Consider the following 23,095-nt stretch of genomic DNA (forward strand, 5'->3'; position numbering starts at 1 on the left):
GGTGTACATAAAAGCGTGGTCTGCCATAGTTTTGTGCACCACTGAAGAGACCAGACTGAGTCTAGAGTAACTGCTGCATTAAAGTGAATGGGTCCCTCGGGTTTCATCTGAATTTAGTGACTCAGATTTAGATATGTAAACCATAAAGTGCTCAGCGTAAAGCGCCGGGTGAATTTGATCCAAAATGTTCCCAATAAAAGCTGCAAGTCCCCACTCAGGTCTGTCATCTGTTAACGGAAATATGGGGGGCTTCCACATTACTGTTGGTACAAAGGCTCTGGAAAAGCTCTACAGCACCTCACCTCCCTAAAGAAATGCATCAAATCCTGCGCTTCCAAGTGTGCCTAAATCGTATCTAGCGCCCACATACTTGGCATTTCTGTAGCCATGAGAGCCCGTCTAGTTCTATAGGTCTCCAGAAGGGCATACTGGGCGCTACAACAGTAGTTTGCATTTTTTTTTCCTCCGCAACATCCACTGCTGCTTGTTTCTGGGATAACACAGATGGAGTTAAAATCATAACTACATCTGTAGATAAATTCCCAAAAGGGGTTTATTTTCCAAAATGGGGTATATTGAGGGTAACTGTTCATATACAGAACCCCCAAGTGCTAGGACTCTGCAAACTAGTCTAGGACATTCTGTACTCAAGGAGTAAAAATGTTCTGACCCTAGAGTCTTGCTGTATGGCTAAGCAGTACTGTACAGCCACATAGTATTTCTACATTCGGCAGAAATTATGGGACAATTATGGTGCCAGTTTTCATTTCCCGGTATGAAAATGTAAAATCTGGGGCTTTAACTAAATTTTTACCACCAATTTTTTTTTTTTTTTTACTGCACAATGGTAAATTGTGTCCCACCTGTGATGTCCATATGATCACTGCTCCTGTATATGAATTCATTGAAAGGTATTTGTAAAATGAGGTCATATATGGGGGGTTTCTGTTCTGGCACCTCAGGGGCTCTACCAATGTGACATGGCACCCTCAAATCATTCCAACAAAATCTGAACTCCTATATGGTGCTTCTTCCCTTCTAAGCTTTGCGCTCCAAAAGTTTTTTTTTTAAATGGCAGAAAGTTGTGAATCTCCTGGTGCTAAACAGAAGTTTAAGGTGCTCACCATACATCTAGATAAATTCCTTGAGGGGATCTGGTTTCCAAAATGGTATCACTGGTGGGGGCTTTCCTGTGTTTAAGGACATCACGGGCTTTCCAAACAGGACATGGCGTCTGCTAATTGAATGCAAAATTTGCTGGCATAAAGTCAAATGGCGCTTCTTCTCCTGAGAGCCCTGCCATGCATCAAAACAGTAATTTTCCCCCATATATGGGGTATTAGTGTACTATGGAGAAATTGCACAAAATTTGCCCCTCCACACACCTCCCTCCTTACCCTTGTGGGGAAAGAAGTGAATGTTAGTGTTTTGTCTCCCCCCCCACATTCCATTAATTCATGTGAAGCATTTGAGGCTTAACCCCTTCATGACCCGCCTATTTTGACCTTAAAGACCTTGCCATTTTTTGCAATTCTGACCAGTGTCCCTTTATGAGGTAATAACTCGGGAACGCTTCAACGGATCCTAGCGATTCTGAGATTGTTTTCTCGTGACATATTGGGCTTCATGTTAGTGGTAAATTTAGGTCAATAAATTCTGTGTTTGTGATAAAAACGGAAATTTGGCGAAAATTTTGCAATTTCCACATTTTGAATTTTTATTCTGTTAAACAAGAGAGTTATGTGACACAAAATAGTTAATGAATAACATTTCCCACACGTCTAATTTACATCAGCACAATTTTGGAAACAAAATTCTTTTTTGCTAGGAAGTTATAAGGGTTAAAATTTGACCAGCGATTTCTCATTTTTACAACGAAATTTACAAAACCATTTTTTTTAGGGACCACCTCACATTTGAAGTCAGTTTGAGGGGTCTATATGGCTGAAAATACCCAAAAGTGACACCATTCTAAAAACTGCACCCCTCAAGGTGCACAAAACCACATTCCAGAAGTTTATTAACCCTTCAGGTGCTTCACAGCAGCAGAAGCAACATGGAAGGAAAAAATGAACATTTAACTTTTTAGTCACAAAAATGATCTTTCAGCAACAATTTTTTTATTTTCCCAATGGTAAAAGGAGAATCTGAACCACGAAAGTTGTTGTCCAATTTGTCCTGAGTACGCTGATACCTCATATGTGGGGGTAAACCACTGTTTGTGCGCACGGCAGGGCTTGGAAGGGAAGGAGCGCCATTTGACTTTTTGAATGAAAAATTGGCTGCACTCTTTAGCGGACACCATGTCACATTTGGAGAGACCCTGTGTGCCTAAACATTGGAGCTCCCCCACAAGTGACCCCATTTTGGATACTGGACCCCCAAGGAACTTATCTAGATGCCTAGTGAGCACTTTAAACCCTCAGGTGCTTCACAAATTGATCCGTATAAATGAAAAAGTACTTTTTTTTCACAAAAAATTTCTTTTCGCCTCAATTTTTTCATTTTCACATGGGCAATAGGATTAAATAGATCCTAAAATTTGTTGGGCAATTTCTCCCGAGTACGCCGATACCTCATATGTGGGGGTAAACCACTGTTTGGGCACACGGCAGGGCTCGGAAGGGAAGGCGCGCCTTTTGACTTTTTGAATGGAAAATTAGCTCCAATTGTTAGCCGACACCATGTCGCGTTTGGAGAGCCCCTGTGTGCCTATGCATTGGAGCTCCCCCACAAGTGACCCCATTTTGGAAACTAGACCCCCCAAGGAACTTATCTAGATACATACTGAGCACTTTAAACCCCCAGGTGCTTCACAGAAGTTTATAACGCAGAGCCATGAAAATAAAAAATAATTTTTCTTTCCTCAAAAATGATTATTTAGCCTGGAATTTCCTATTTTGCCAACGGTAATAGGAGAAATTGGACCACAAATTTTGTTGTCCAGTTTGTTCTGAGTACGCAGATACCCCATATGTGGGGGTAAACAACTGTTTGGGCGCACAGCAGGGCTCAGAAGGGAAGGCACGCCATTTGGCTTTTTAAATGGAAAATTAGTTCCAATCATTAGCGGACACCATGTCGCGTGTGGAGAGCCCCTGTGTGCCTAAACATTGGAGATCCCCCACAAATGACCCCATTTTGGAAACTAGACCCCCAAAGGAACTAATCTAGATGTGTGGTGAGCACTTTGAACCCTCAAGTGCTTCACAGAAGTTTATAACGCAGAGCCATGAAAATAAAAATTTTTTTTTCTTTTCTCAAAAATGATTTTTTAGCCCACCATTTTTTATTTTCCCAAGGGTAACAGGAGAAATTTGACCCCAAACGTTGTTGTCCAGTTTCTCCTGAGTACGCTGATACCCCATATGTGGGGGTAAACCACTGTTTGGGCACATGCTGGGGCTCGGAAGTGAAGTAGTGACATTTTGAAATGCAGGCTTTGATGGAATGCTCTGCGGGCGTCACGTTGCGTTTGCAGAGCCCCTGATGTGGCTGAACAGTAGAAACCCCCCACAAGTGACCCCATTTTGGAAACTAGACCCCGAAAGGAACTTATCTAGATGTGAGGTGAGCACTTTCAACCCCCAAGTGCTTCACAGAAGTTTATAACACAGAGCAGTGAAAATAATAAATACGTTTTCTTTCCTCAAATAATTTTTTAGCCAAGAATTTTTAAATTTTCCCAAGGGTAACAGGAGAAATTTGAACCAATATTTGTTGTCCAGTTTCTCCTGAGTACGGTGATACCCCATATGTGGGGGTAAACCACTGTTTGGGCACACGTCGGGGCTCAGAAGGGAGGTAGTGACTTTTGAAATGTAGACTTTGATGGAATGGTCTGCGGACATCACGTTGCGTTTGCAGAGCCCCTGGTGTGCCTAAACAGTAGAAACCCCCCACAAGTGACCCTATTTTGTAAACTAGACCTCCAAGGAACTTATCTAGATGTGTGGTGAGCACTTTGAACCCCCAAATGCTTCACAGACGTTTACAACGCAGAGCCGTGAAAATAAAAAATCATTTTTCTTTCCTCAAAAATGATGTTTTAGCAAGCAATTTTTTATTTTCTCAAGGGTAACAGGAGAAACTGGACCCCAGTAATTGTTGCGCAGTTTGTCCTGAGTATGCTGGGACCCCATATGTGGGGGTAAACCACTGTTTGGGCACACGTCGGGACTCGGAAGTGAGGGAGCACCATTTGACTTTTTGAATACAAGATTGGCTGGAATCAATGGTGGCGCCATGTTGCGTTTGGAGACCCCCTGATGTGCCTAAACAGTGGAAACCCCTCAATTCTAACTCCAACACTAACCCCAACACACCCCTAACCCTTATCTCAACTGTAGCCGTAACCCTAATCACAACCCTAACCCCAACACACCCCTAACCCTAACCACAACCCTAATTCCAACCCAACCCTAACTCTAAGGCTATGTGCCCACGTTGCGGATTCGTGTCAGATTTTTCAGCACCATTTTTGAAAAATCCGCGGGTAAAAGGCACTGCGTTTTACCTGCGGATTTACCGCGGATTGCCAGTGTTTTTTGTGCGGATTTCACCTGCGGATTCCTATTGAGGAACAGGTGTAAAACGCTGCGGATTCCGCACAAAGAATTGACATGCTTCGGAAAATACAACGCAGCGTTTCCGCGTGGTATTTTCCGCACCATGGGCACAGCGGATTTGGTTTTCCGTAGGTTTACTTGGTACTGTAAACCTGATGAAACTCTGCTGCGGATCCGCAGCAGCCAATCCGCTGCGGATCCGCAGCCAAATCCGCACCGTGTGCACATAGCCTAATTCTAAAGGTATGTGCACACGCTGCGGAAAACGCTGCGGATCCGCAGCAGTTTCCCATGAGTTTACAGTTCAATGTAAACCTATGGGAAACAAAAATCGCTGTGCACATGCTGCAGAAAAACTGCACGGAAACGCAGCGGTTTACATTCCGCAGCATGTCACTTCTTTCTGCGTATTCCGCAGCGGTTTTACAACTGCTCCAATAGAAAATCGCAGTTGTAAAACCGCAGTGAAATGCGCAGAAAAATTGCGGTAAATCCGCGATAAATCCACAGCGGTTTAGCACTGCGGATTTATGAAATCCGCTGCGGAAAAATCCGCAGAGGACCAGAATACGTGTGCACATTCCTAACCCTACCCCTAACCCTACCCCTAACCCCTAACCCTAGTTCTAACTCCAACTTTAGTGGGGGAAAAAAAAAATTCTTTATTTTATTATTGTCCCTACCTATGGGGGTGACAAAGGGGGGGGTCATTTACTGTTTTTTTTATTTTATTTTGATCACTGTGAGGTTTTATCACAGTGATCAAAATTCACTCTGGAACGAATCTGCCGGCCGGCAGATTCGGCGGGCGCACTGCACATTAGTGTTTCCAACCATGGCCGATGATATTGCAGCATCGGCCATGGCTGGATTGTAATATTTCACCAGTTTTTTAGGTGAAATATTACAAATCGCTCTGATTGGCAGTTTCACTTTCAACAGCCAAACAGAGCGATCGTAGCCCTGGGCTAAAGTACAACTCCTCCTGTCCCTGCACGCCGGTTGAAATTACAGTTAACCCTTTCACCCGGCCTGCAGGAACGCGATTCCGCCATGACGCATACGCTGCGTCATGGGTCGAAATGGCACCGACTTTCATGACGCAGCGTATGCGTCAAAGGTCGGGAAGGGGTTAAAGGGAACCTGTCACCTGAATTTGTCGGGACCAGTTTTTGGTGGGATCCATTGAAGCGTTCCAGAGCTATTACCTCAGTGACAGTGGTCAGAATTGCAAAATTTTGGTGTGGTCATTAAGGAGAAAACAGGCTGGGGTGAAGGGGTTAAGCAGAATATTCCATTCACTTTTATAGGTAGAGGTGGCACCAAACACCACTTCATGTGTGGGTTTCTTGTCTGACAAGACAGGGTAGGGACTTGTCCAATCATTCGGAGTACTTTTCACACGTTAAAAGGGGACCTAGGCGTTGAAGTCTTTTAGAATAAGTTGAGTATGAATGAATAAAACAATTGCTGGATATAACTTGTATCTTGCCCTTTCTCCAGGTTTCCACTCTGCAGCCTAGATCTCAAATTTAGCATTGTGTGCTAATAGGTGGTCTTGCTGCTGTGTCTCCCATATACTATACGCAAAGGGATTCCAGGGCTTTTTTTTTTTTTTCTCCAGCGGAGTCATAGAAGCCATACTAAGCTATAGCTGTGAATCCAGCTCCAGAATAAGCTAGCTGGAATCGGTACAATCGTTTTTCGCTCTGCTTCCCTTAGTCCTCTTCATAATGAACTTCTGTAACCGGACACCTCACTGTGCTAGAAGTTGGATCCTTGAGCAAGACAGACTTGAGCTTTCATAAACCCCTCTATCACCACAGTAATGAGGAGTTTAGGGAGGAAGTGGCTCATAAATGGAGTAACAAAGTATATTTTCCTGCTAAGATTTTAGCTTCTTCTTTTCACTCATGCAACTGATTTGTCAAGGTTGCGAACCATGTTGCGGAAAGTCATCTATTCTGTATCCAGTTCTCCCATGTAATAGTCATCTTGCTGCCGCTTCTCCAGTACTCCTGAATCTGTTTGCTTCAATGTTTGGAAAGGAATAACGATGCATGTAATTTATGCTGTAATGTTTTGTGTTCACAGGTTGTTTGGTACTATGTATTAAAGGAAATTGTTTTCATACAGACGGTGGCTTTTGCAGGTAAGTGGCCTTCAAAATATATGTAAATGTATTGAATTGCCTGTCGTAGGGCAGAGCTAAAAATCTGTTTCTTCCTATCAAAGGAGATCAAAGCAAGAAGAAGCAGAATAACTGTTGGAAGTGGGGTAACAAGGAGCTACAGACCCCAAAGCTAAATATGCACTGCTCAAAAAACAAACACTTAAACAGAAGATGACTCCAAGTAAATCAAACTTCTGTGAAATCAAACTCTACTTAGGAATCAACACTGATTGACAATCAATTTCACATGCTGTTGTGCAAATGGAATGGACAACAGATGGAAATTATTAGCAATTATCAAGACACTCAATAAAGGAGTGGGGACCACATCTCAGCACCAATGCTTTCTGGCTGTTTTGGTCACTTTTGAATGTTTGTGCTTTCACACTCGTGGTAGCAGGAGATGGACTCTACAACCCACACAAGTGGCTCAGGTAGTGCAGCTCATCCAGGATGACACATCAATGCAAGCTGTGGCAAGAAGGTTTGCTGTCTGTCAGCGTAGTGTCCAGAGGCTGGAGGCGCTACCAGGAGATGTGGAGGGGGTGCCATAGGTGGGCAACAACCCAGCAGCAGGACCACTACCTCAGCCTTTGTGCAAGGAGGAGCACTGCCAGAGCCCTGCAAAATGACCTCCAGCAGGCCACAAATGTGCATGTGTCTGCACAAAGGGTTAGAAACCAACTCCATGAGGATGTTCTGAGTGCCCGACGTCCACAGATGGGGTGTGTGCTTACAGCTCAACACCGTGCAGGACGCTTGGCATTTGCCACAGAACACCAGGATTGGCAAATTCGCCACTGGCACCCTGTGCTCTTCACAGATGAAAGCAGGTTCACACTGAGCACGTGACAGTCTGGAGACACCGTGGAGAGCGATCTGCTGCCTTCAGCATGACTGGTTTGGTAGTGGGTCAGTAATGGTGTGAGGTGGCATTTCTTTGGAGGGCCGCACAGCCCTCCATGTGGTCACCAAAGGTAGCCTGACTGCCATTTATGTACAGAGATGAGATCCTCAGACCTCTTGTGAGACCATATGCTGGTGCAGTTGGCCCTGGGTTCCTCCTGATACAGTACAATGCCAGACCTCATGTGGCTGGAATGTCAGCAGTTCCTGCAAGATGGAAGGCATTGAAGCTATGGACTGGCCTGCCTGTTCCCCAGACCTGAATCCGATTGAACACATCTGGGACATCATGTCTTGCACCATCCACCAACGTCGCGCTGCACCATAGACTGTCCAGGAGCTGGATGCTTTAGTCAATGTCTGGGAGGAGATCCCTCAGACCATCTTCCGCCTCATCAGGAGCATGCCCAGTCATTGTAGGGAGGTCATACAGGCATGTGGAGGCCACACACTACTGAGCATCATTTCCTGGTCTTGAGGCATTTCCACTGAAGTTGGATCAGCCTGTAACTTCACTTTCCTCTTTGATTTTGAGCATCATTCCAACTCCAGACCTCCGTGGGATATTAGTTGTGATTTACATTGATCATTTTTATGTTTTATTGTTCTCCACACATTCCACGATGTAATGAATAAAGACTTACAACTGGAATATTTCATTCAGTGGGATTTTAGTGTTCCCTTTATTTTTTTGAGCAGTGTATAACAGGGCCACTAAATATTGGTCTTCTCAAATGGTGGAAATTGATGCAGCTTCTTGTATGTTGCTGTAGTGGTCTTGGCAGCCTTCCGGGCCAACTTTCCTCTTCCTCATCGTTGTTTGAGGGAGTCTAGTTCTAGGTAATGTCATTGTTGTGCCTAACTTAAGCCACTTCAGTGCCAGTGTTCTATGGTATCTTATGCTTTGGGATTTTTTTTAATTTTTTTTTTACTTTCTGAAAACTTTCAACATGATCCCTGTGCTGTAAGCTGTTTAGACCATGGCTTTTGCTGTAAAATGCATCTAAGAAAAATGTCATGAAAAATGTTATATGGGGTTAATCAAAACCACTTGGTGTATGGCAGCTGTGTACTGACTATTTAGCATGTACTTTAATGTGGCTAATTCTGATCATGATCACATCCCCAATTATAAGAGGGTGTTAACATTTATGGAGCCATGTTTTATTCTTTTACTGGAGCAAAAGTTCTGCTTGTTCTTAAAGTTCCATGGCCCCTTTCCCCCCCTTACATAAACATGGTATTTTAACAGTTGCAGATCTATTGGGATCTTTATTGTGGCTGCACAATAATGTTTACCGCTGTCAAAAAGGAAGAAAAATTGGATTCCTGAAGTGATCTAGTGGTGGGAACAAAGCCAAAACTTTTTTGCTGGACAAGCTTTAGTTGGGCCAAGCTCATTAATGCGACAAGTCAGTTTTACATAGAAACTCGCAGCTTTTATATTTTATATCTAAACAAAGCGGCCTGTTGTAGATAATCTGGACCTGCCAGGTGCTAGGTTTATTATGTTCCTGGTTTTTTTGCAGGAGTTCCAGTAACTTAACACCTAATTCCCAACAGTGTTTGCCATTTTTCTCTAGGGTATTTTGTGTTCAGATTAAGATTTTGAACACTATTATTTAACAGTAGACTTGCTGTATGTTTTGAAAAGCCTTTATATTTCAGGGAAATCCTTTGTGCAACTTGGTTATAACGCAAGTATGATGGGGGTTATTGCAATATATCCTGTAGAGCAGGGGCTGTCTAGTTTTCATGACAGCCGGAGGCTCACAAGTTGCAGATCACTTCTGTAGAAATTCAGTTGACTTTTTGATTAGGCGCAGAAGTTTTGGGCGTGTGGGTTTGTTTTTTTGTTTTTAGGATGTTGCTATGCTGCATTGATGTGTATTACAACTTTATTTTTTTTTCTCTTAGGATCGTTCTCTTTGGTGGAGAGGCCTCAGCGAAGAGTAGTCATCAACAATCACCTCTGATAACTGTTTCTGATTGGAGAGAAAATGGTAAGAAATGAGACCTGTTTGTCTTCTGTAATATGAATAGATGTACATATAGAAAAGTCGCACTCTGTGCCTCCTTAGGATGAAGAAAGTCAGAGCAGCCTGGAGTGTATCCAAGCATATCAGATTTTTCCTCGCAAGCAGCTGATCCGGGAAGATGAAAACCTTCAGGTAAGGATATCCTAAATGGTCACATTTAATGGTGATAATCTAGAAATCTTAAATGGTTTGTCTAATATTTGGTAATGAGTACAACTGAAAAGTGCTTGTAATCAGTCCTCAGTGGTTGATTACTAGCCATGAAAAAGTTGATGAGCGAACATGCTCATAAAACAATCGCTCATCACTAATGGCCAACTGAAAAGATGGTAACAAATTGCAAGCGTTTGGGACTACTCGGATGCCATCTACCCCTGAGACCTGATTAGTCTTGAAAGCTTGCAATCGGTTATCAACCCCGGAGGACTTGAAAATATTAATTTTTGGAACAAAAAACAAACCATAGCAATTTACTTGCTATTAAAGTCTATTCTCCATGACTGCTTATATCTGTGGAGCTGTCATGGGCTCTGAGAAATCCTGTTTAACTACGTCTTTCTGACAAATTTTTTTTTTGTGTACATTGTATAAGTTATACAATAATAATAATTTTTATTTATATAGCGCCAACATATTCCGCAGCGCTTTACAAATTATAGAGGGGACTTGCACAGACAATAGACATTACAGCATAACAGGAATACAGTTCAAAACAGATACCAGGAGGAATGAGGGCCCTGCTCGCAAGCTTACAAACTTGTAAAGCACCTCTCTGAAGCTGGCTGGAGTGCAGTTAGGTCCATATTCAGCCAGCATCAGTGCATCGGTTCTTCTCTGCTAATACTTGCATAATCAGAGATCGCCTATAGTGGCCCAGAGGTACAGTGATGCTGGAGCATTAACAGGAGTGCATTGTTCCTAGAAATCTGTAAGCCAAGAGTTTCTAGAGCCATTTACTTTTGCAATACTTCGACAGTTACATTCCCTTTAAGAGGCTCAGTCTTTTTCTTCCCCATCCGAGAGCATAATGGAGGTGCAGAGACCCTGAATAGAGCAGCATGTCACTTTGCTGTTTGCTGCAGTTTTGATTAAGTCCACTGATTTATTTGCTGCAGATCTAGTAGTTCTCTGAATGCTGAGCCAACCTATTACTGTAATGATGCAATAATCCAACCCCCCCATCACTTATTGGCAGATTTCTGTGTACACTGTGCAGAGGCAGAAAGCTGCCAAGTGGTTGGGGCAGGGCTATACAGAGCTTTGATATGGAGGACTTCATGGCAGCACGTGTACTACTCCTCTACTGATATCCTGCATGCAGTCCAGTAAGTGACGTATCGCTAGAATCGGGGTGTCTACCCCTACATCATGCTGCTCAGATTAAGTAGCTGTAAGCTGGTGCCAGATCCTCTTCTGTTGTCTCTGCTGTATAGTATACAGACACATGGGATTCATGTTTGTAATGTCTCTGCTCAGGTTCCTTTCCAGGAGTTACACGGAGAGAGCACAGAATTTGTGGGTCGTGCAGAAGATGCCATCATTTCGCTTTCAAATTATCGTTTGAACATCAAATTTAAGGAGTCCTCGATCAATGTAAGTATTTCACTACACATGCATTGGGATTATCATACTGAGGGATTTTGGCAAATATAACAAATGGTTCCTCATTCCCTGGTCAATTAAAAAAAAAAAAAAAAAAAAAAGCTTAAGTTAATTCATAGTTCAGGATTTTGATGTTGCATATCTGCAAAAGCTCCCTTGTAAATGCATTACGTCACATAACTTGTCCTAAGTATGGGTGCTGCATTAACAGCAGTGCAGACGTCAGTATTAATCTTTTAGCCTTGCTATCTAATGCACTGTGTGATGTGCTGCCTTTACAGTACAAGGTAATATCATGCAGTGATAACTACCTGTGTCACTGCATGTTATATTGCTATGGGTTTTCCAGAAGATATTGGCCCAACTGAATTCAGCCATGGTGGGTAATAAATGCTCAAAATCCACATTGGTGCAAAACTGGTAATGCAGTGTATGTATAAAGGGACCGTTTTATGTATCAGATGAATCTACCCTTTTTAACACCTTTTTTGTTTTTAAGTGTGCAAACCATTGCAGGGAGTATGCACATAAATCTGGCCATTTTCCTCTAGAAATCTGATACTAGCATCCTAATAAAGCACTTAACGTGCACAGGATGTATAAACGCTGTTTAGAATTTGTGATCTGGAATTCCTGAAATTGGAACTCTTGCATACAGAGTTAGGAACATGCCATTCTAATAAATGAAGCTGTGATTAGTCTAACATACATAGTAACATAGTAACATAGTTAGTAAGGCCGAAAAAAGACATTTGTCCATCCAGTTCAGCCTATATTCCATCATAATAAGTACCCAGATCTACGTCCTTCTACAGAACCTAATAATTGTATGATACAATATTGTTCTGCTCCAGGAAGACATCCAGGCCTCTCTTGAACCCCTCGACTGAGTTCGCTCCATTCTATTCCATTCCATTCCATTCTGAGTCTAGGGCTCCATTCTGCTCATATTTTTGTAAAAGGTGTGTTTATCTTGTGCCATACATGTGGTAAGTGATGTTTGATGAATTATTGTAGGTTCCTCTGCAGCTGATAGAATCTGTAGATTGCCGTGATCCCTTCCAGCTCCATTTGACCTGTAAGGACTGCAAAGTAATTAGGTAAGGCTGCAGCAAAAACTATTTATCAGGTTTCTTAAAATCCTTTTTTGTAATGCGTATGGATGGCTAAAAGAGCTTTCTTCAATCCCAGGTGCCAGTTTTTCAACTCTGAACAGGTCCAGGAATGGCAGAAACGTCTCAACGCTGCTTTGCGTCCACCTAGTCGCATAGAAGATCTGTTTTCCTTTGCTTACCATGCTTGGTGCATGGAGGTTTATGCCAGTGAAAAAGAACAACATGGAGACCTATGCCGACCAGGTGAGCATAAATTTTAGTCTTGGTTTTCACTGATTCCTAGCCTGACTTACCCTTTCCTACACTGCTTAGCGTGGCCAAATGGTCAACTCCTTTCTAAAAGGAGCACATGATCACCTTCCCAACTAGGCACTTTTCTATTCTTGTGCTCTAGTTTCTCTCGCCTTATTTAAAGAGCAGTAATCTTACTTTATCAGACAGATGTATGAAGGCTTGGTTTTTCAATGCAATTTTAATTGTACCTCCTTTTTCTGGGACTCATTTTTCAGGTGAAGCAGCTGTGTGAAGTATGTGTTTTTTTTTTGTTTTTCTTTTTACACCCATTGAGTTACAGAATCTGTCAGAAGGCTTTTGCTACCTAAATGAAGAGCAGCCGTATGCAGGCAAAGATCCTTAATATTAAGGAGGACTATTTCCACCCCCTCCCCCTTCCAGGACCACTGTCTTTTCAATGAGGCAAAATGCCTGATGGCTCTTCTCTCAATGACTACTGGCAGACAGAATCCCTAGCCAGATCAGCCTTTGAGGCTGCTGGCACATCCCTCTGTCCCACCTTCACTTCTACATGGTAGCAAAGTCCGTCTCCACCTTTGCAAAGCTTTTTTTTGCAGGGTATCTTTATCAGTGGCCTCCCCAGACAAGCTGGTCACTCTTCCAAACCCTCAGGCTCTTGTTCTAACATTCTCCTCTACATGACGGGCCACCCCCCACCTGTGGATCCTTCCAGGGTGAGTGGCAGTGTTCTCTTTTGTCTCTATGGAACCCATCGAGTGCCTCTGTTCGGTGGATGCCTACCTTCAAATTCTGATTTGAGTCCCACGTAAGATTTGTTTTGCAAGCCTAGCCTCTGCTCCCAGGGTGTTTACAAAGGTGATGTAAACAGACATGGCCACTATTTGGTCCAGAGGGATAGGGGATAATTACCATCTGGATGATCTTCCGAGACTGTTGCCAGTGCCTTCAGATCACCCTAGACACTTGCCCATCTTGGCAGGATAGTCAACACAGCAAATCATCCCTGATTCTGGTCCAGCGCCTAGTATTTTTAAACATGATATTCAATACCACTTGTGCCATAGTTCTCCTTCCTGAGGAGAAAATCTCAGCTCTCCATCTGGGGTTTCATTTTCTGAAGCTTCCCCTCCCCACATTCTCTTTGGCTCTGCATGAGGGTACTGGGGACGATTGCTGCCACCTGAAGCTGTACCCCTTGCCCAGTTCCTGTACCATCCCCTCCAGCTGGCATGCCTGTCAGCTTTGGACATGACTGTCTTTTACCTGGACTGTCCCATTCTACTACCCCTAGTGAGGCAGTACTTTGCATTGTGGATTCCCCCTCCATTCTTCTCAGATCATTCCTTCCTCTCCACTGGCAAGCTGTCAAAACTGAGACCAGTCTCCTCTGATTGGGAGTGGTCTGTCTTCATCACAATCCAGGGTTGCTGGAACATTTGGGAAGCCTCCCTTCCCATTAATTGCTCTGAATTCCAGTAAATCTAGCTCTTCTACACTGGCAGGTCCTTCTAGCAGGCCATCTAGTTTGCATTTAATCTGACAATGCCACTGATCCCAAGACCCTTTAAGAAAAAGGTGCAGGAAGTCCCAGTAACCCTAGTGGCTCCATAATGGCCCCCGACGAGCCTGGTACGCATAGTTAAGGCTACGTTCACATTAGCGTTGTGCGACGCAGCGTCGGGCGCCGCTGCGGCGACGCATGCATCATGCGCCCCTATATTTAACATGGGGGGGCGCATGGACATGCGTTGTGCTGCGTTTTGCGACGCATGCGTTTTTTTTGCCGCAAGCGTAGGGCGCAGAGGACGCAGCAAGTTGCATTTTTTTTTTTTTTTGCGTCCATTTTTCGGCAAAAAAGGACGCATGCGTCGCAAAACGCAGCGTTTTAGCGTGCGTTTTTTTGCGTTTTTGTTTGCGTTGTGCGTTGCGTCTCCGACGCAACATCGCACAACGCAAATGTGAACGTAGCCTAAGGAATCAACTTGCAGGTTTACCCTGGAGACTTCCACACGTCCAGACCTATTGTCACAGGGTCCCTGCTCTTCCATCAGAATTCTCGGTCTCTCAATTTAACAGTATGGCTGAAATAGTCCTGATGAAAGTTGTGTTTTTGTTTTTTTTGGGGGTCCCACGTCATAGACTATGATCAATGCAAGAAAACTCTCGTCCTCGCATATTTTTATTATTGGACCTGGAGTGCCTTTTTGGTAAACCACTCTGCTCCATGCCTTTTCCCCTTCTGTCCATCATGGCTTTTCTTCAATCAGTTCTTAACTGATTTGTCTCTTGGTACAGTCAAGGGTCAGATCTCTGTGCTCTATTCTGTTTCAATGGAATTTGGCTTCCCGTCCCCAGGTCAAGAGCTTCCTCCAGGGAATGGCTAGCCTGACACCGCTGTATCTCCCTTCTGTAGAACAGTGTCCCTTTAACCTAATTTTAAGTGTTCTTCTTCAGCAATTCCCCTTTAAACCTATTCAAGACATCACATCTTTTCTCTCCTGTAAGGTTGCTTTTCTGGTAGCCATCACATCCATGAGAATGGTCTCTGAGCTGGCAGCTTTCTTCTGTTGCTCTTCGTTTCTTGTCTACCATCAGGAAGGAAGGCACTGGTCTGAGGATCAGCGTCCTAAGGTAGTCTCCTTTCCACATCAATGAAGACATTGTCCTGCCTTCTTTCTGCCAATCTTCAGTTCATCCTCTTGAAAAGTCTCTTCACAAGCTGGCTCTGGTCAGCGCTCTACTCTGCTACATCACAAGAACTGCTCCTTTCAGATGTTCTGATGCCAGGCTTGTCATTCTTGAGGGTCACCGAAAGAGGCTCCCTTCTTCCAAGTCTGCCATCGCCTGCTTGATTAGTTCAGCGATACTGGAGGATTATCGTGTTGAGGACAGACCAGCCCCCCTCTGGGAATGAGGGCTCACTCAACCTGGTTGGTTGGGGCTTCCTGGACTATACACCAACAGGCTTCTTCAACCCAGATTTGCAAAGCTTCTACCTGGCCATCCCATCACACTTTCGCAAGCTTCTATAGAGTACGTACCTACGCTTTGGCTGATGCCAGCCTTGGTAAAAAGGTGCTACAAGCAGCAGTTGCCCAACCTGATTTGAGAAAGGCTATGTGCACACGTAGGGTCGGGTCCCTGCGGGTTCTCCCGCAGCGGATTTGATAGATCTGCAGGGCAAAACAGCTGCGGTTATCCCTGCAGATTGATCACGTTTTGTCCTGCGGGTTCCGCTGCAGGATTTACTCCTACTATTGATGCTGCATATGCAGCAATATGCAACATCAATAGTAATGTTAAAAATAATAAAATAATGATGTACTCACCCACTGACGTCCCGATCTCTCCTCGGTGCTGCAGGCGGCGGTCCGGTTCCAAAGATGCTGTGCGAGAAGGATCTCCATGACGTCAGTCATGTGACCGCGACGTCACCGCAGGTCCTGCTCGCATGGCAAACCTGAGACCGGACGGCCGCGTGCAGCACTGAGAGGTGAGTATAGCATTATTATTTTATTGATTTTTTTTTTTATTTTATTTTATTTTATTTTTTACTACAAATATGGTTCCCATGCGGGAAGTAAGCGGATCAATGCATTTCTATGTGTGCAGAATCGCTGCGATTCTGCACAAAGAAGTGACATGCTGCGGGTTGTAAACAGCTGCGTTTTTGCGCGGTTTTTCCCGCAGCATGTGCACAGCGGTTTGCGGTTTCCCATTGGTTTTCATGTTTACTGTAAACGCAATGGAAACTGCTGCGGACCCGCAGCATCAAAATCGCTGCGGTTCCGCGGTAAAAACCGCAACGTGTGCACGTAGCCAAAGACATTCTGTTCCCTCCCTTGGGACTGTTTTAGGACGTCCCATGTTACCTGTGTCTCCCAAATGATGGTTGGAACAGCATTCCCAAAGCCACGCATTGTAAATCCTGCTATGACCGATTAACCGTATAATGGAACAGGTCACCAGCTGCTGTAAGAGGTAGCTGATGCTTGGATAATGCAGCCATCAAAGATACAGGCTGTTACTGAGGCCGCATCAGTCAGGAAGCTGGCATATGATGTACCAGTACGTTGACTGTAAGGGGTTAGAGATGGTGTCAGATCAGCTACTCCCAGGCATAAGATAGGAAAAATTACCTATCCTCTCATCTGCAGTGTCTAGTGCTGCACACAGCATGTTTGTCTCCTGTCTCCAACTCCTTTTTTTTTTTTTCTGTCCCCACCCCCACCCTTTAGGTGATCATGTCATCTCACGCTTTAAGAATGAAGTGGAACGGATGGGGTTTGACATGGATAATGCATGGAGAATTTCTAACATTAATGAGAAATTCAGGTATGGAAGATTTATATGAACACACGAGCAAATGGTTAATTTGGCATCCAGTAGTAAATATTGAGTCATTTGTATACTTTTATTATGGGCATTCTATTGATGGTATTTAATAGCAGATTTGCCATGTTTGGTCTTTAATATGGCAGCTAATACTTAAAGGATGAAAGGCAATGTCAGAATATGCTGTTACTGTAGATGAAAGTATTCAAATGACCTGTTCATTCACTGCATTTGTTTCACCACTTACGGCCTTGTAAATAGGATTACTCGGTAATTTACTTCTGCAAAATAGCCATTTAATACACTTTAAACTGTGAATTTGGTGGTTGAGATTTGACTAAAGCTTGACTCTATAATATTGATGGCATAACTATTTATTTCCCCCCTGCCCCCTTGAGTAATCTCAGTGTGGATGCAAATCCGTGCCAACTATCGCTAATGATACATACATACAGTCCTTTAATGTATTTTGTTCTGTGAATCTTAAGGCTTGACACAACTACCTGACTGTAATCAGAAGACAGACTTAATCAGTCTCTGTAATTGCTCTAAATTTGTGTCTAAAGGCCCCGTCACACTTGGCGACGCTAAAGCGACCCCGACAACGATACGACCTGTCAGGGATCGTTGCTACATCGCTATGTGGTCGCTGGTGAGATGTCAAACAGTGAGATCTTCCCAACGACGCAGCAGCGATGCGGCGACCTGTAGCGACCTGTACAACGATGTCGTTGGTCGTTGTGACCCTGTCACATGGCAGCTATTATGACGATTCAGACCTCGATGAGGGACGTCCTGTGTGACGTTGTAGTCACACAGGCGTGCATTTGCGTTGCCTTTTCCGCGCCCATTCAGTTCCGATTGGTGGTCGCTACTGCGTTCTGATTGGTGGCGGCCTTGCCTTATGAGGCGACACAATAGCCCTTCGGTGGGAACGCATTTGAGACCCCAAACGATACCTACCGTGCACAAAAGGTGTCAGAAGAACCGTTGAAGAATAGATAAATCGAAGAGGAGTCGCAGGCCGGAGAACTCTACAACGATCTGCAAACCACCACGCGGTCAGGAACAAAGGATGGAAGCGCTACTATGTCGCCTTCTGTTGAAGGCATGACCGCCAATCAGAACGCAGTAGCGACCACCAATCGGAGGGGTGCGGAAAAGGCAACGCAAATGCACGCCTATGTGTCGGTGTCTGAGTCGTCAACGAGGTCGTTGGTAAGGTGTCAAACACAGCGATGTGTGCTACCCAGCGGGACCTCAACGATCAAAAAAAGGTCCAGGACATTCCGACACGACTAGCGATCTCACAGCAGGGGCCTGGTCGCTGCTACGTGTCAAACATAGTGAGATTGCTACTGAGGTCGCTGTTGCGTCACAAAACTTGTGCCTCAGCAGCGATCTCGCTAGCGACCTCGCTTAGTGTGAAGGTACAGTTAGGGCCAGAAATATTTGGACAGTGACACAAGTTTTGTTATTTTAGCTGTTTACAAAAACATGTTCAGAAATACAATTATATATATAATATGGGCTGAAAGTGCACACTCCCAGCTGCAATATGATAGTTTCCACATCCAAATCGGAGAAAGGGTTTAGGAATCATAGCTCTGTAATGCATAGCGTCCTCTTTTTCAAGGGACCAAAAGTAATTGGACAATGGACTCTAAGGGCTGCAATTAACTCTGAAGGCGTCTCCCTCGTTAACCTGTAATCAATGAAGTAGTTAAAAGGTCAGGGGTGGATTCCAGGTGTGTGGTTTTGCATTTGGAAGCTGTTGCTGTGAGCAGACAACATGCGGTCAAAGGAACTCTCAATTGAGGTGAAGCAGAACATCCTGAGGCTGAAAAAAAAGAAAAAATCCATCAGAGAGATAGCTGACATGCTTGGAGTAGCAAAATCAACAGTTGGGTACATTCTGAGAAAAAAGGAATTGACTGGTGAGCTTGGGAACTCAAAAAGGCCTGGGCGTCCACGGATGACAACAGTGGTGGATGATCGCCGCATACTTAATTTGGTGAAGAAGAACCCGTTCACAACATCAACTGAAGTCCAGAACACTCTCAGTGAAGTAGGTGTATCTGTCTCTAAGTCAACAGTAAAGAGAAGACTCCATGACAGTAAATACAAAGGGTTCACATCTAGATGCAAACCATTCATCAATACCAAAAATAGACAGGCCAGAGTTAAATTTGCAGAAAAACACCTCAAGAAGCCAGCTCAGTTCTGGAAAAGTATTCTATGGACAGATGAGACAAAGATCAACCTGTACCAGAATGATGGGAAGAAAAAAGTTTGGAGAAGAAAGGGAACGGCACATGATCCAAGGCACACCACATCCTCTGTAAAACATGGTGGAGGCAACGTGATGGCATGGGCATGCATGGCTTTCAATGGCACTGGGTCACTTGTGTTTATTGATGACATAAGAGCAGACAAGAGTAGCCGGATGAATTCTGAAGTGTACCGGGATATACTTTCAGCCCAGATTCAGCCAAATGCTGCAAAGTTGATTGGACGGCGCTTCATAGTACAGATGGACAATGACCCCAAGCATACATCCAAAGCTACCCAGGAGTTCATGAGTGCCAAAAAGTGGAACATTCTGCAATGGCCAAGTCAATCTCCAGATCTAAACCCAATTGAGCATGCATTTCACTTGCTCAAATCCAGACTTAAGACGGAAAGACCCACAAACAAGCAAGACCTGAAGGCTGCGGCTCTAAAGGCCTGGCAAAGCATTAAGAAGGAGGAAACCCAGCGTTTGGTGATGTCCATGGGTTCCAGACTTAAAACAGTGATTGCCTCCAAAGGATTTGCAACAAAATATTGAAAATAAAAATATTTTGTTTGGGTTATGTTTATTTGTCCAATTACTTTTGACCTCCTAAAATGTGGAGTGTTTGTAAAGAAATGTGTACAATTCCTACATTTTCTATCAGATATTTTTGTTCAACCCTTCAAATTAAACGTTACAATCTGCACTTGAATTCTGTTGTAGAGGTTTCATTTCAAATCCAATGTGGTGGCATGCATAGCCCAACTCGCGAAAATTGTGTCACTGTCCAAATATTTCTGGCCCTAACTGTACCTTTTATATACTAAAATCCAACGGGTCCCTGGTTCAATAGGCTCAGAATAGATTTGCCATTGTAGTAGCTGAGTGATCGTTATGTAACTTAAGGTAAGATTAGAGATGGTGACTATAAGCAATCCATTGGCTTTAATTTTGTAAACTGCAATAAAATGATTAACCCCTTCAGTCAGGGGCTCGTCGTGGGTATTGCTAGCGCTTCTGTTGGTATATAATTGTCACACAGTGGTCTACTTTTTTAGTGTATAATCCAGTGGTGAAAATGTTTCTAAAACGCACGTTTCTACCCTCTAAGGCTATGTTCAAGCTATCCCCAAGAACTGATTGTTCCAGCATGGATAACAGACCCTGAATTGGAGAATGTTGCCAGTTTTCGTTCATGGAAACGTATTCCTGCTGTGGTGTACAGGTAACCCCATAGCACTGCCACGAACGCTCCCAATTCTGTGACCGTCTAATGTTTAAGAAAACATAGCACCTAATCTGAGAGCATCAGAATGCTGAGACTGAGTCCCTGATTCCAGCATTGTCCCTTACTGGGCTACTTGATGTAGCTATGCTAAAAGCACGGTTTTATCAGCAGTACATAAATCACTAGAGGACTAGTAAGCCTGTACTCCTCCATATTCATGAGCTCTGTATACACTGTGCATAGGAGGAAAGCTGTCAATCGGTGATGTGATCAAGGTAATAGGACTGCAGCAGATAGCGCAAAAATCTGACTGCAATTTTATCAAAACTATACCAAGCAGCCTGCCAAGTGATAGCTAGAATCTGTTCCTCTGCAACTACATCATGCTGCTCCCAGATACAGTAGCCACACTGCCGCACATATCACATCCAACATGTATAAATGCATGTTGTATTGAGTGTTTTTTTTATATTGTAGGGCTTATCTGTAGTGAGACGCCTTTCAAATATCTTAGTTTTCTTCATTGTAGCCTGGAACTTCTTAAAATACTCCAGCACTAGCGTTGTCCCTTAACGGTAAAGCTGAAGTTATGCTGACGTGTAAACACAACTTTTTGAACTTTCATGTTGAACAATTATGACGAAATATGGTATTCTGTCAAATCTAGCACTTGAAGTTTAACCCCCTTCATGATCAATGACTTTCATGTACATGGCTGTGTCCCTGTCTTGATTCCGGCTCAGAAGCTGAGGCCGCACTTTATCTCGAATATTATCTGTAAAGTGCCTCTAACAGCTACATGTGGATCTCAGATGGTATGTCATATGTTGGCTCCCTACCCCATGCAGGCTTGTACAGAGCTTGTAAACACGCTCAGACAGGAAGCTCGTCATTGATCCCGTGTACCAGTTACTGTATTCATGGCGCATCTATAGGTTGTCATGACAGCTGGTGGTCTGCAGAAGACCCCCGTGCCTGTCATCACGAGCCTCTTGTGGACGCCGGTGTTCATAGATCTAAATTTTAGCTATACACAGCAAGGCTGATGTACGGCTATTTATTGCACAGGCAATCTGATGATTGCAACTTCAAGTCTCCTAAGGGGACTATTAAATACAGTAAAAAAAAATTTTTTTTCTTCAAATCGCCCGTTAAAAAATAAAACCATTAAAATTACACATTTGGTATTTCCACGTTCAGAAACATCTGCTCCATCAAAATAATAAAATATCAGTAAACATTGTAACAAAAAAAATAAGCTCTAGAATAATTTTTTTTTTTTTTTTTTTGAGAGCCATTCTATTGAAATAAGAGGCGCACAAAACATTGTTTACCCTAGCAAGTTAAAATGTCAGCGTCTGGCGCCAGAAAAAAAGCCCTCACAGCCCCAGATCCTGAAATGAGAACGTTACAGGTCTCTGAAAATAATGACAAGCTTGTCTAAAATCTGGAAAAGCCACAATGATGTAATAGGAACCAAGTCACAAAAAAAGCCATGGAACCAGGTTCAAATCAAGTCCGTGATTGAGGTAGTCACACCAGTGCACCGGTGGCAATGATGACTCTGGTCCGTGGTGTTTACCATCTGCCCTCAAGTTGCAGTAGATTGTTACATGGCTGGTGCTCTATTGCTTTCTGTTCTCTTACAGGCACCAGAATAATGGAGCCGTTATTGCGCGCTGTGGGCAGCCAGAGATTAGCTGGTGGGGATGGAGGAACGCAGACGACGAGAACCTTGTACAATCCATAGCCAAGGCTTGTGCTATTGACAGCAGTAGAAGCAGTTCAGGCAAGATGGCCAACGGCTCATGTTCCCGTAACCATATTAATGGAGTGCTTACAGATATTGATTTTGGTAAGTAGTAATATTGGAAGAGAAGTCTGCGTTGACAATTTTTAACAGCTAGATTAATGAAGTGTCTTAATTTACCCTCAGATTCTTCTTTGTCTAATGCACCCCCATTTCCGGAGAACCAACCACAAAAGCTGTTGCTTCTTGATGCACGCTCCTATGCTGCAGCAGTCGCTAACCGCGCCAAAGGTGGAGGCTGTGAATGTCCTGGTGAGTTTTGTAATGGTTTTATGTAAGTTACTACTTTGTTTCCTAGGTACCAGTTCTAAACTTTAAATGTATATCCCTCCAAGAGTGGGAGGGTATAGATAACCTACAAACGTATAGTCTCCAGAAATTGTGCAATGTTTCCTGAAATGCCCATAACCAATATATGTTGTCAGCAGCTCCCATTTTCTTAAAGGGAATCAATCAGCAGGTTTTTGCAGTGTAATTTGGGAGCAGCATGTTGTAGGGGCTGAGGGCCTGATTCCGGTAATGTTGCTGTTTCAATAAAATCGGATCATTACAAGACTAGGAATCCTAATCAAACTAGTCCTCCTGCTGTGTAACCCTGCCCGCACCACTGACTCCACTCTCCTTTCTGCATAAACTGCATGTTGATCACTGGCAATCAGGGTTGTCAGCAGGGTTATATAGGGATCGGCATTCTGAGCCCTACTAGATGTGCAGCAGAGAAAACTGATTGTAGCAAGGATGGCATGCAGACCTGAAACACTGTGGGGGGTAAAGTTCACTTTCACCCTG

The 23,095-nt window shown here is 43.7% G+C and overlaps 1 protein-coding gene across 4 annotated transcripts in view; it reads left to right on the forward strand.

The window, feature by feature from the left end:
- MTMR3 (myotubularin related protein 3) overlaps nucleotides 1–23,095 on the forward strand; it is a 77,276-nt gene that overhangs the window by 31,856 nt on the left and 22,325 nt on the right. For 2 of the 4 annotated variants that reach the window (XM_069760119.1, XM_069760111.1), the window contains exons 2-11: nucleotides 6,663–6,720; nucleotides 9,565–9,650; nucleotides 9,729–9,818; nucleotides 11,163–11,279; nucleotides 12,306–12,388; nucleotides 12,480–12,646; nucleotides 16,897–16,993; nucleotides 20,380–20,493; nucleotides 22,146–22,351; nucleotides 22,433–22,558. In XM_069760119.1, the coding sequence (XP_069616220.1) occupies nucleotides 9,648–9,650; nucleotides 9,729–9,818; nucleotides 11,163–11,279; nucleotides 12,306–12,388; nucleotides 12,480–12,646; nucleotides 16,897–16,993; nucleotides 20,380–20,493; nucleotides 22,146–22,351; nucleotides 22,433–22,558 (1,003 nt within the window). In that variant the 5' untranslated portion in view covers nucleotides 6,663–6,720; nucleotides 9,565–9,647. The remainder of the gene's footprint in view (nucleotides 1–6,662; nucleotides 6,721–9,564; nucleotides 9,651–9,728; nucleotides 9,819–11,162; nucleotides 11,280–12,305; nucleotides 12,389–12,479; nucleotides 12,647–16,896; nucleotides 16,994–20,379; nucleotides 20,494–22,145; nucleotides 22,352–22,432; nucleotides 22,559–23,095) is intronic. The other 2 variants (XM_069760115.1, XM_069760124.1) reach the window with 1 other exon arrangement.

The sequence above is a fragment of the Ranitomeya imitator genome, chromosome 1 (assembly GCF_032444005.1).
Source record: "Ranitomeya imitator isolate aRanImi1 chromosome 1, aRanImi1.pri, whole genome shotgun sequence".
NCBI lineage: Eukaryota > Metazoa > Chordata > Amphibia > Anura > Dendrobatidae > Ranitomeya > Ranitomeya imitator.